This window comes from Bufo gargarizans, chromosome 2 (genome assembly GCF_014858855.1).
Source record: "Bufo gargarizans isolate SCDJY-AF-19 chromosome 2, ASM1485885v1, whole genome shotgun sequence".
Lineage (NCBI taxonomy): Eukaryota > Metazoa > Chordata > Amphibia > Anura > Bufonidae > Bufo > Bufo gargarizans.
In genome coordinates this window covers 687,254,000-687,265,286 of record NC_058081.1, presented here as the reverse complement: position 1 = coordinate 687,265,286, position 11,287 = coordinate 687,254,000, and the positions used below count along the sequence as shown (strand labels likewise).

At 43.9% G+C, this 11,287-nt stretch overlaps 1 protein-coding gene across 1 annotated transcript; it reads left to right on the top strand.

The window, feature by feature from the left end:
• Nucleotides 1-2,531: 2,531 nt before the first annotated feature.
• Nucleotides 2,532-11,080, top strand: LOC122926985 (trypsin-like). The gene is made up of 5 exons (XM_044278517.1): nt 2,532-2,571; nt 4,757-4,913; nt 7,885-8,138; nt 10,606-10,742; nt 10,826-11,080. Exons 1-5 carry the CDS (start codon nt 2,532-2,534, stop codon nt 10,988-10,990), a joined length of 753 nt encoding a protein of 250 aa, XP_044134452.1. The 3' UTR covers nt 10,991-11,080.
• The last annotated feature ends 207 nt before the right edge of the window (nt 11,081-11,287 follow it).

Here is an 11,287-nt window from a genome sequence, read left to right as displayed (position 1 = left end):
CTAGCCATGCAGTCTGCCATTATCATAAGTGTATACAATCCAGCCCTTATCCATGCAGTCTGCCATTACCACAGATGTATAAAATCCAGCCCTTTACCATGCACTCTTCCATTACCATAGTTGTACAACATCCAGCCTCTAGCTATGCAGTCTGCCATTACCACAGGTGTACAACATCCAGCCTCTAGCCATGCAGTCTGTCATTACCACAGGTGTATGCAATCCAGCCCTTAGCCATGGAGTCTGCCATTACCACAGTTGTACACAATCCAGCCTCTAGCCTTGCAGTCTGCCATTACCACAGGTGTATAACATCCAGCCTCTAGCCATGCAGTCTACCATTACCATCGATGTATAAAATCCAGCCCTTTGCCATGCAGTTTTCCATTTCCACAGTTGTACAACATCCAGCCTCTAGCCATGCAGTCTGCCATTTTGACAGGTGTATACAATCCAGCCCTTAGCCATGCAGTCTGCCATTACCACAGGTGTACAACATCTAGCCTCTAGCCATGCAGTCTGCCATTGCCACAGGTGTACAACATCTAGCCTCTAGCCATGCAGTCTGCCATTACCACAGGTGTATAACATCCAGCCTCTAGCCATGCAGTCTGCCATTTTGACAGGTGTATACAATCCAGCCCTTAGCCATGCAGTCTGCCATTACCACAGGTGTACAACATCTAGCCTCTAGCCATGCAGTCTGCCATTGCCACAGGTGTACAACATCTAGCCTCTAGCCATGCAGTCTGCCATTACCACAGGTGTATAACATCCAGACCCTAGCCATGCAGTCTGCCATTACCACAGGTGTATAAGATCAAGTCTCTAGCCATGCAGTCTGCCATTACCACCGGTGTATAAAATCCAGCCCTTAGCCATACAGTCTTCTATTACCGCAGGTGTACAACATCCAGCCTTTAGCCATGCAGTCTGCCATTACCACAGGTGTATACAATCCAGCCCTTAGACATGCAGTCTACCTTTACAGACATTTGTGATAGAATGGCTTGTTCTAAACAGCTCACTGAATTCCAGCATGGTCCTGTAATAGGAGATTATCACTGCCACAAGTCACTTCCTGAAATTTATTCCACCATCCACTGTGAGTGGTATTATTGGAAAGTGGAGGGAACCACAACTCAGCCATGAAGTGGAGAACATGAGAAGAGCCGTATCACCGAGTGCTGAGAAGCATAGTGCATAAAAGTCACCAATACTCTGCTGACTCCATAACTACGCGCCAAGCCTTCGCTTATATTAACATCAGAGATGGGTTTCCATGGCCGAGTATCTGCATGCAAGTCTTACATCACCAAGCACAATGCCCAGTGTCAGATGGAGAGGTGTAAAGCATGACACCACTGAGCGATGGAAATGTCTTCTATGGAGTCATGAATTGCACTTCTCTATCTGGCGGTCTGATGGACGAGTCTGGGTTTATTGAATGCCAGGAGAATGTTACCTGCCTGACCGTATGGTTTGCTGGAGGAGGGATAATGCTATGGGGTGAGGGTCAAGGTTTGGCCCTGGGCCCATAGTTGCAGTGAAGAAAAATCTTCAGCAGACCAAGACATTGTGGACAATTGTATGGTTCCAACTTTGTAGGAACAGTTTGGGGAAGGCCATTTTCTGTTCCAGCACGAATGGCGAGATCTCTGGATCCACACAAGGTACAGGGCTGGTTCCAGGTTTGTTGGAAAGAGATTGCCATGGACTATTTGATTTCGGATTCTCATTTTTTTCATCAGTCGTACCATAACCCCTTTAATTTTTTTTTTTACTTTAGTGCATCATAAATACTTAACTGTGATTTGACACATACCGTTTATTTATCTGAATTCTGATCAAGTTATCTGAGCCCAGGTGAATCCAAGTAGAAGAGCACCATGAAATAGTAGAAATAAAGCAATGGATCCAGCATCAAAGTTAGAAAATATCGTGGGTTCCTTTATTCAGTATAGTACAAATCCATACAGTGACAGCATCACCTCAGTGTTCCAAATGAACGTCTACGCGTTTCGAACAAACATGTTCTTAGTCGTGACCCTAGAAGAGCCCCATTTCAAGGCAGTCACTGGGAGGTCATTCACTAAATAGAAATGAAGGCTATAGGATTAGGGGTAATGGTGAGGGGAGGGGGGGAGTGTAGCACAATGTTGACTGACCCATACCTCCTCATATCTTGCCAAGAGTCACGGGTTTGTATAAAGTGTCATCATGATTAGTTCTGAAGGAAATATATATTCCTTACTAGTGATATAAGAAGCCCTTGAAGGACGTCAACAGAGACATTCAGATGTGAGATACATCAAGCATTATGTTCCCAATGGTGACGCATTCCCAAGTGCACGTCTCATTTATATATACGGTATTAGCAGCTGGTAAACAAGTCTCCAGTCCCCTGCACCTTCCCACATAGTCTGGAGCAAACGGAGGGTCATTGAGTTAATTATTTACCCCTAATCTTAAGTAGAAGAGACAGAAACGGTGTCGGAAGACGGAAAATCATGAGCACTAAGTCCCTCACCATGTTCTTTCTGTTGGTGGCTGCTCTCCTGGGTTCCATCGGTAAGTGGATCTACTCAGAAATGGTGTTTCCTAGTGTGGTGTGTCACATAAAACACAGGGGTTGTGCACTGTGTGTTTGGGGGGCCTTCCATTCATAACTCCACACTATTGACTTCCATAGGGAAATAAACTAAAGATCAAAAAAAAAAAAAGTCAAAAGGGAAAAAGCTATTTGGGTTTTGAATCATTTTTAATTTTCAATTTTTGGAGGAATTTTTTTATTGACTTTGATTACATCAATATTAGAAAAAATTGTCATGAACAAGTGCTGATTGACTCCAGTGGAGGAATTTTTTTTTCTTTTTGTGACTCTGGTCCCAGTATCACACATTTCAGGGCGAACATCCCTCTTCAGACACACTGGGTGAATATACTGTAAATACTTTTTTTTAGATAGTACAAAGCACATGTCACCTGTACGACCATAGTGTACAATAGCTTGCTGTAAATTTTTGATCAATTTAGTGGGAAGCTATTTTTTTAAGAAAGGTATAAAGTTCCTCTGTACCCTTCACTAACACTGGCTGTATAATCCACCCCCCTACCACATTTTTTTTTAAACGTATTTTTGTTTTTACCTTGACAGATGTGTATTTTTATTATTTTTATTATTTAGTGCTTTGAGTCTGGAACAATGAGCTGCAATGAAAAAAGCTATGGACCTAACTGGATCTTGGATTTTGCCGTCAAGGCCTATTTTCATTTTTGCATTTTGGATTTTTCCTCCCCATGTTCCAATAACCATGACCTTTTTATTTTTCCATTCGCATAGCTATAGGAGGGCTTATTTTTTGTGGGATAAGATGCATTTTTTTACTTCCACCATTTAATTTACCATATCTTGTATTGGAAAACGGGAAAAAAACTGTGTGCCAAATTTGAAAAAAAAAAGAAAAAAGAATTCCACCAAGGTTTTGGGGTTTTTGACATCACAACGTTCACTGTGCGCTAAAAATGACCCGATGTCCTTATTCTGCAGCTCAATATGAATGCGGCAATATCAAACTTGTATAGTTTTTTTTTTTACTACTTTTAAAAAAATAAACACCTTTGAAAAAATGTTTTCTTTGCATTGCCATATTCTGCCAGCCCTAGATTTTTTTATATTTCGGTCTACAGAGCTGTATGAGGGCTTGTTTTTTGTATAACGAACTGTATTTTTTATTGGTGTGTATGTGGTATGCACATCTTTTTGATCACTGTTATAAAAAATTTTGGGGAGGACAAGATGACAAAAAATTGTGAATTGCGCGTTTAAAAAAAAAACATTTGTTCCGTTACAGCGTTCACCGTACTTTTCTTACGCACAATGTTTATTATTTTTATTGCTTATATATTTTTATATGCAAAATTGGTAAAGGGGGGTGATTTAAACTTTAATATATTGGTATTTATTTTTTGTACTTTTTTTTTATAACTATTAGCCCTTTTTACTTTTTTTTCATAACTATTAGCCCCCTTAGGGGCTTAGTACATGGGATCTTTTGATCCCCTCTCCTTTTTACCCCTAATAGATCTGTATTAGAGTGAATAGGATTTTTACACTCTCCTTGCTGTGCTGTGTCTCGTGCATAGCTCAGTATGGAGAACATCATGGCTTCAGCAGCGTCCACTCGATTTTACTGCGGGGGGCTCCAACTGGAAGGTAGAGGGAGCCTCCTGATCGCAGCACCTGAGGGGTTAAATGACGATCACTGTCAGTGCGGGCGGGTGCCAGCTGTATGATACAGCCGGCACCCGCCGTATATGTAGCATGCCCGCTGCAGAGGCACACTCCATACATCCCCTCACACATTATGACGTATAGATACGCATAGGGGTTATAGGGTGCGCAGTATACATTATATGATCAGTGTGAGGTTCTGCACATGCGCCGGATTTGGGACGTGAGTTCGGGAGGAGGGTAGGATCTTTAGATTCTGTCACTCATGTAACGGGAGGTGGCGTTAGGAATGGGAACTGATGAGGTAACTTGAAAAAAGCAAAAGTAGACTGTAAAAGAAGTACTTATAGGTGTTTTTAAAAAAAAAAAACCTAGGAGGATTAGGGTGGGGGAGAACTATCTCAGGACGCTGATGATTCTCATGGTTAAAAACCGGTGACAGGTTCCCTTTAAACTATCCAGACAGTGAAACATGAACATTTAATCATTTTGATCACTTGATTTGTCTCTGTTTCCCCCTAGTCCATGGACGCTCCTATAACCGGATTATTGGGGGTTACGTATGTCGGCAAAACTCCAAGCCTTGGCAAGTCAGCCTTCAATATTTCGACCAGCATGTTTGTGGAGGAGTCCTGATAGATGAGAACTGGGTCCTGACAGCAGCACATTGTGAATTGCCGTAAGTGTTCCCGTCCTACAGTCAGGGTCAGGATTATAGAAGGGGGCAAAATTGGGCCGTCACCAACATATGGCGGTTTTTAAATCTTACGAATGTGAAAATAAAGTGATTTGGGTACTATACAGTATTATCAGGCTGGCACTGTATAATAATATTGTGTGGATATCTAACGTTGGTGGGCACTGTGTGGCAGTATTATTTAGGCACAGCTTGATACCATGCTGTATAATAACTATTATGCATATTTTATAGTGACTGGAAGTACAATCTTCCTCCTTGCCAAAAGACTGGATGTTGATCCCATTGCAGACCCTCACAAACCTTGACACAGACCTACCTCCAGTGTCCGTAAAACTGTCCAAATCTATCAACATCATATATATATGGACGGGGGAGGTGTCCTTCCCGGTTGTCTGGCCGGTAGTATGCCATTTTGGGTTTTTACTGGCCTCCATATGGGGAAAACGTGATTTCTTTACATATGAAATGGGCGAAGCATCTGTGTTGGTTGCGTAAGGCTGTGACCAGGTGGAGTGTTAGACCACAGACTCCATGTTGTTGGAGGTGCAGAAGTCATGCCACATGGGAGTGCAAGACTAGTAGGACTCCACAGTGATAAGGATGAGAGAGGAACTGCTTGCCAGTGTGGGGACATGTGTGGCTGGTTATGTGACCCACCTAGAAGAAGTCCACGTAGGGCTTATAGACTGGTCTAGTTCCCACCAGTGTGGTTGGGTTTGTCGAGTATCCAGAGAAGGCAAATGTGTGCATTAGGTCCAGAGTTTGGACCAGCAGAGTACTCTGCAAAGCTGAGAGCTAGAAGAGGACTGCAGGGGTTTTTCTAAAGGGGTTCTCCAATTAAGAAAATGAAAATACTCAAAAACTTTTCTTTATTATAAATATATTCCCAAATATCTTTCATCAGTTATAATGGCTTGTTTTATCTGGGGAACAATCATCAGGGGAAATAAAATGGCCGCCGTCCTATCAGTGCACACAAAAACTGTCCTGATCTTCAGCTGAATCTGGGTAGGAATGGAGTTCATGAGGAGACATGAAGGACAGAGAGGAGGTGGGGATAATCAGCAGCAGCACTTGTCTGCAGCCTCCATTACCACAGTCTGTCCTGTCTGTGCTCTCTGTACTTTGTCTCCTCATGAACTCCATTCCTACACATATTCAGCTGAAGATCTTATCAGCTGTATTCAGGATCATTACCCCTGACAAGTAGAGAGGAGGATGAGGCAGCTCTTTAGCTCAGTGCTCGGAAGTAACTTGTCCTCATGTGTGATCAGGACAGGTTTTGTGTGTAATAATAGGACGGAGGCCATTTTGTATTTCCCCTGATGATTGCTCCCCAGACAAAATGAGCCATTCTAACTATTGAAAGGTGTTTGGGAATATATTTATAATAAAGTAATATTTAAGTATTTTCATTTTCTTAATTCCCGGAGAACCCCTTTAAGTGATTGGGGCACCTGAGATAGCAGTCTGCAGTTCCTAAAATTGCATGGGAATCAGCTCTGCTAAGCCTGTTCTGCCACAATCTTACATACAGACCATTAGAACCAAGAGATTGCAGAAAGCCAGACAATATCCACCCGACTCCCCCCCTTAACCTTAAAGGGTAACTGTCATTTTATTTTTTTATGTAATTGGATTGGTCCGACTAAGTTTACCTTAGTTCCCTAGTTAATACTTTTGTATAGGTATTGAATTACCTAGTAATTGCAGCATGTTCTTTGCTCCCCCAGGCATTTCAGTGGTGCAGCTAAAATAGCGTCTCCTCCGTCTCTTATCTTCTATATACAGAAGACGGAAGACGTAGTAGTGGGCAGTCTCCAACGCTGCGTGCGCGCTCCCGTTGGACCAGGATAGTGCCGATATTCGCAATAAAAATTTGTGATTAGAATTAATCTTGGGTAGTTAGGGCGGGAGGTCTTAGCCTCAGGGTAAGGGCATCGGTGGCCATCTTGAGAAGATAGTCTGTGAGCAGCGGTTGCTATGGACGGAATCTTATTAAACAAGTGATTATGGATTATCACCACAGCAGCAACAACATATATGAAAATTGAATTTTGAGTGAAAATATGACAGTTAGCCTTTAATTTCCTGTCCACAGACAGGTGTCATTTGGCAGAAGCGTCCTGTTACGGCAGTGGGTGTGGACCACTGTGTCAACCAATGGATTTTACTTTGAGCTACTTCCAAGGGCATGAACCTTGCAGTCCTCTGGTATTTACCGTTTAACCCCTGTACAGGAATCTGCTGCAGGGGAACAACCAGGCTGCTACCTCCTACCTCCGTATGATTGACAGCTGACGCACAGGGTCCAGAGAAGTCATAGTTAGGGACAGGCCCAGGTCAGAACAGGTAGAATATGTGCTATATGGTAAATAGTCCAAGTTAGAGCAGGAAGTGAAAGGACAATACGGAAGTCAGGTCAGCCGGCCAAGCGTCAGAAACCGGTAAACAGGCAGAGATCAGTACTCAGGCAGACAACAGGATATATCACACCTTTGCAGGAATGATTGAATTAAGAACCTTATTGTTCAGGCACCTTCCCACAGGGGAATATGCTTCAAATACCCCAGGGCTCCCAGCCATTGACTGGGGAAGATTTGTGTGTGTGTGCTGACCTTTTAAGAGACGAAGGGAGCACTCTACAGGCAGAGGAGAAGGGGCCTCGCTGCAAACAGCCTGCAGCCTGCATAGAAGGACAGAGCTGGACCCAACAGGAGAGAAGAGACAGCGGGACGCAGGCTCAGGGTTGAGGGAGCGATAGAAAATGGCGAGTGGAAATAGTGCATCCTGAGAGGGAGCTAAAATTAAAAAAAATTTAAAATTTAAATTTTTACCCTGATCTTCGTGTTTTGCCGGCAGTGAGTCAGCAGCGTATGGATGATCAGCATTACGTGATGACCAGAGGTTCCCTTTAAATGCACATTCTGACATTTCTTGTCCTCCTTAGGAGTCTGCAGATTCGCCTTGGAGAACATAATCTGGAGGTTTATGAAGAGACAGAGCAGTTCAACTACGCTGATAAAATATGTCCTCACCCAGGTTTTAACCCACGAACCTATGACAATGACATCATGCTACTGAAACTGGCTTCTCCTGCCACCCTCAATGAGTACGTCCAGACCATCCCCATCGGCTGCCCCTTACCCCCTGATGGGACCCAGTGCCTTGCCTCGGGATGGGGGTCCACCACCAGTCCTGATGGTAATAAGCTCCACATATTGAGTGCTAATCACATGTTGCCTTCTTCTCTGCTACAATCCACTGCTACATTTCTACCTGTCACATCCAAGTTCCCTGGTTATTATGTGCTTCTACCAGGTCTACGAGACTTGAGGGCCATGTCTGCATCCTATTGCTCTAATGTCCCATATAAAAGGTCGGTTTCGCGGGACAGCCGCCGTAATTATTTTTTCACTGTATATTTTGTATCTTAGCAAGAAGTAGGAGGGGACAGATGGAGCAAAATAACACGACGGCGGGATTAGACTACCCAGGGCTTATTCGTAGTCTGTGACCATGGAGACACATGATGGATCTGCAAAGGAGCTGTATGCACAAAACGGCAGGAGATATGCTGGATTTTTGGAACACATTAGAGCAGGGGAAAGTAACCTCCGGTACGTGCATTTCCTGCACGTTTAGAAACTACAATTCCCAGCATGCATGCTTGCTCAGCTGTTCTCTGACAGTACAGTACACAGCTTTGCAGACCTATGTGTCTCCATGGTTACAGACTACAAACAAACCCTGGGTAGTCTGATCCTGCAGACACGTGTTACTTCCCTCCACCTGTCCCCTACTTCTTGACAACTGACTAAATGTAGAGTAAATAAAGAATTATGGCCGGCTGTGCTGCAAAACCTTTACATGGGGCTGATTTAAAAGGATTTTTCCATGTTTAATATAAAAAAATTAAATCAGACATCATATAGTACGACAATCTCTAACAAATCTAGAACCAGCCCTGTACATCACAGGGATCCAAAGATCTCCCCATTCATTGCTTAAATTGCTCGGCTAGATTTATTTCAGTCTGGCAGCTCAGGGGGTATGCCCTTTCTCAGAAAGGGCGTGTCCTTTCTGCTGCAGCTCTCTCCCTGCCATTCAGGAACATGTCCTTTTTTCATGAGGTGTGTCATTTCTGCTGCAGCTCAGAGCACATGTCCGTTCTCTGGGGGCATGTCCTTTCTCAGAAAGGGTGTGTACTTTCTGCTGCAGCTGAGGGACATGTCCTTGTTCTTGAGGTGTGCCATTTCTGCTGCAGCTCAGAGCATATGTCCATTTTCTGGGGGCATGTCCTTTCTCAGAGAGGGTATGTCCTTTTTTCTACAGCTCTCTCCCTATCACAGCTCAGGGGCCTGTCCTTACTTCTGCATCTCTGTCACAGCTCAGGGTCATGTCCTCTCTGCTGCAGTTCAGGCGCTTGCCCTTATTCAGGGGGTGTGTAATTTATGCTGCAGCTCAGGGGACGTGTCCTTTCTCCCAGAGCGTGTACTTTCCTACGCAGTTCTTTCCCTGTATCTGTCACAACATCTAACAGTAGATACGGCTGGTGGCAGTTGAAGGATAGAACTGAGCATGTGTGACCACCACAGCGATGTTACTGAGGGGAACAGATAGATAAAGGACAACCAGCAGGTGGCGCTATAAATATACATTTTGTTGAATAACTCAGTGGCCGTATTTATATATGAGATTACGTGAAATCACAGAAGTATTCAGATCCAGGGGCTGCTTTGAAGAATGTAGAATATTTAATGTGCAGTAAGGGGATGCTTTTAGTTGCCTTTGGAGTGCTGATGATTGGACTGGTCAGATGTCACATGATTTGGGATACAAGTATATGTCCTGCTTGCAAAGGTGGACATACCCTTTAAGCACTGGTAATGCCGTCTCTTCACCTTTGACTAGAGAAGAGCAAAGTTCTCTAAAGTTCGATTCGGCTGCTTTGCCGAATTTTACAAAAAAATTAGCTTTGTGACAAATTACTTCTTCACAAAGCGCATTTCTTTGTAAATAGCGGGTGCGATAACAGGAAGCGGCGATTTCGCCGTCCCCCTCCGTCATTGAACCCCTCAGATGCCGCGTTCATTGCTGATTGCGGCATCTCAGATCCATATTAAAGCATTATACCAATTATACTTATTTTTGATCCAATTAATCGTGCTGCCACGACCATCTTGCTTGAAGATCCAAAGTGATATCTCTTGCGGCGCGTCAGCCGGTGTGGTGACGTCGTGCAGCACCGCGCACGAGATTTCGCTCGGGATCTTCAAGCAAGATGACGGTAGTGGCCTCTTCGCGCTCAAATGGATGAAGCAAGTATGTTTAAAAAAAAATAAAATTACCACCTTGATTCGTTACCACAAAGCACAAGGACATTCGGCTTTGCGGCAAATCAAATTTTTCCAAAATTCGGATCGAAGTCCGCTACTTTTGACCCCACCTGTTTCATGACCCCTCCCCAAGCAGATATTCTGTACATTACGCTTAAAGGGGAGTAGTTCACAACAATGCTGCGCATGTAACAAAAAACAAAATGTAGCAAAAATGTAAAACCGCGGCAATTCACATTAAAGCGCAGGCGCCTTTGCTGCTTGCTGATTGGCTGTGCAGATAACGATTTGGAGAACTAGGCTACCCCCTGACACATTTCCTGTACGTGCAGGAACCTATCCAGCTGAGCTGCACTGTGTGAAACTGAACACTGTTCCCGACAATATCTGCATGGACGCTTATCCCGGGGAGATAACGGAGAACATGCATTGCGCCGGAGTCATGGAGGGTGGGAAGGACACCTGTCAGGTACGGCTCAGTAAATCCGGAGGAAGGGAAACCTATAGGTGCTGCGTATCCATATGAATAAGTTATGTTTGGTTTTCTTGCAGGGAGACTCTGGGGGACCCCTGGTGTGCAATTCAAAATTATCCGGAATCACTTCATGGGGTAACGTACCATGTGCCGTACCCAATCTTCCAGGCGTATACACTAGACTGTGCAATTACCTGGACTGGATCCAAGGCACCATTGCAAATGGCGACTGTCTCCAATAAATGGACTGTCTACACTATGGAAGCCTATGGGCACAACGACGCTCCAGTGATCCAGCAGGGGGCATTGGAGAGCTGATTCTAATTATCACTAATCACTGTAGTCCTGCTTCTGTTCTTCAGCTTATTCTTGTTTTATTGGTGCGGCCGGCTTTAGATTCTCGCAGTCTGTTTCCTCGGGTTCCCAAAAATCACATATTTTTGCTTACTCTGAGAAAGTTCATGCATTTTAGTAAAATTAAATGTTTATCCTGTCATTTCATTTTCATTTTTAATTTAAATACACATAGGTGCGGTTTA

Coding starts and splice junctions, on each gene's coding strand:
- LOC122926985 (XM_044278517.1), top strand. CDS start 2,532: ATGTTCTTTCTGTTGGTGGCTGCTCTCCTGGGTTCCATCG. Junction 4,914..7,884: donor GCAGCACATTGTGAATTGCC/GTAAGTGTTCCC, acceptor TGTCCTCCTTAG/GAGTCTGCAGATTCGCCTTG. Junction 10,743..10,825: donor GTGGGAAGGACACCTGTCAG/GTACGGCTCAGT, acceptor GTTTTCTTGCAG/GGAGACTCTGGGGGACCCCT.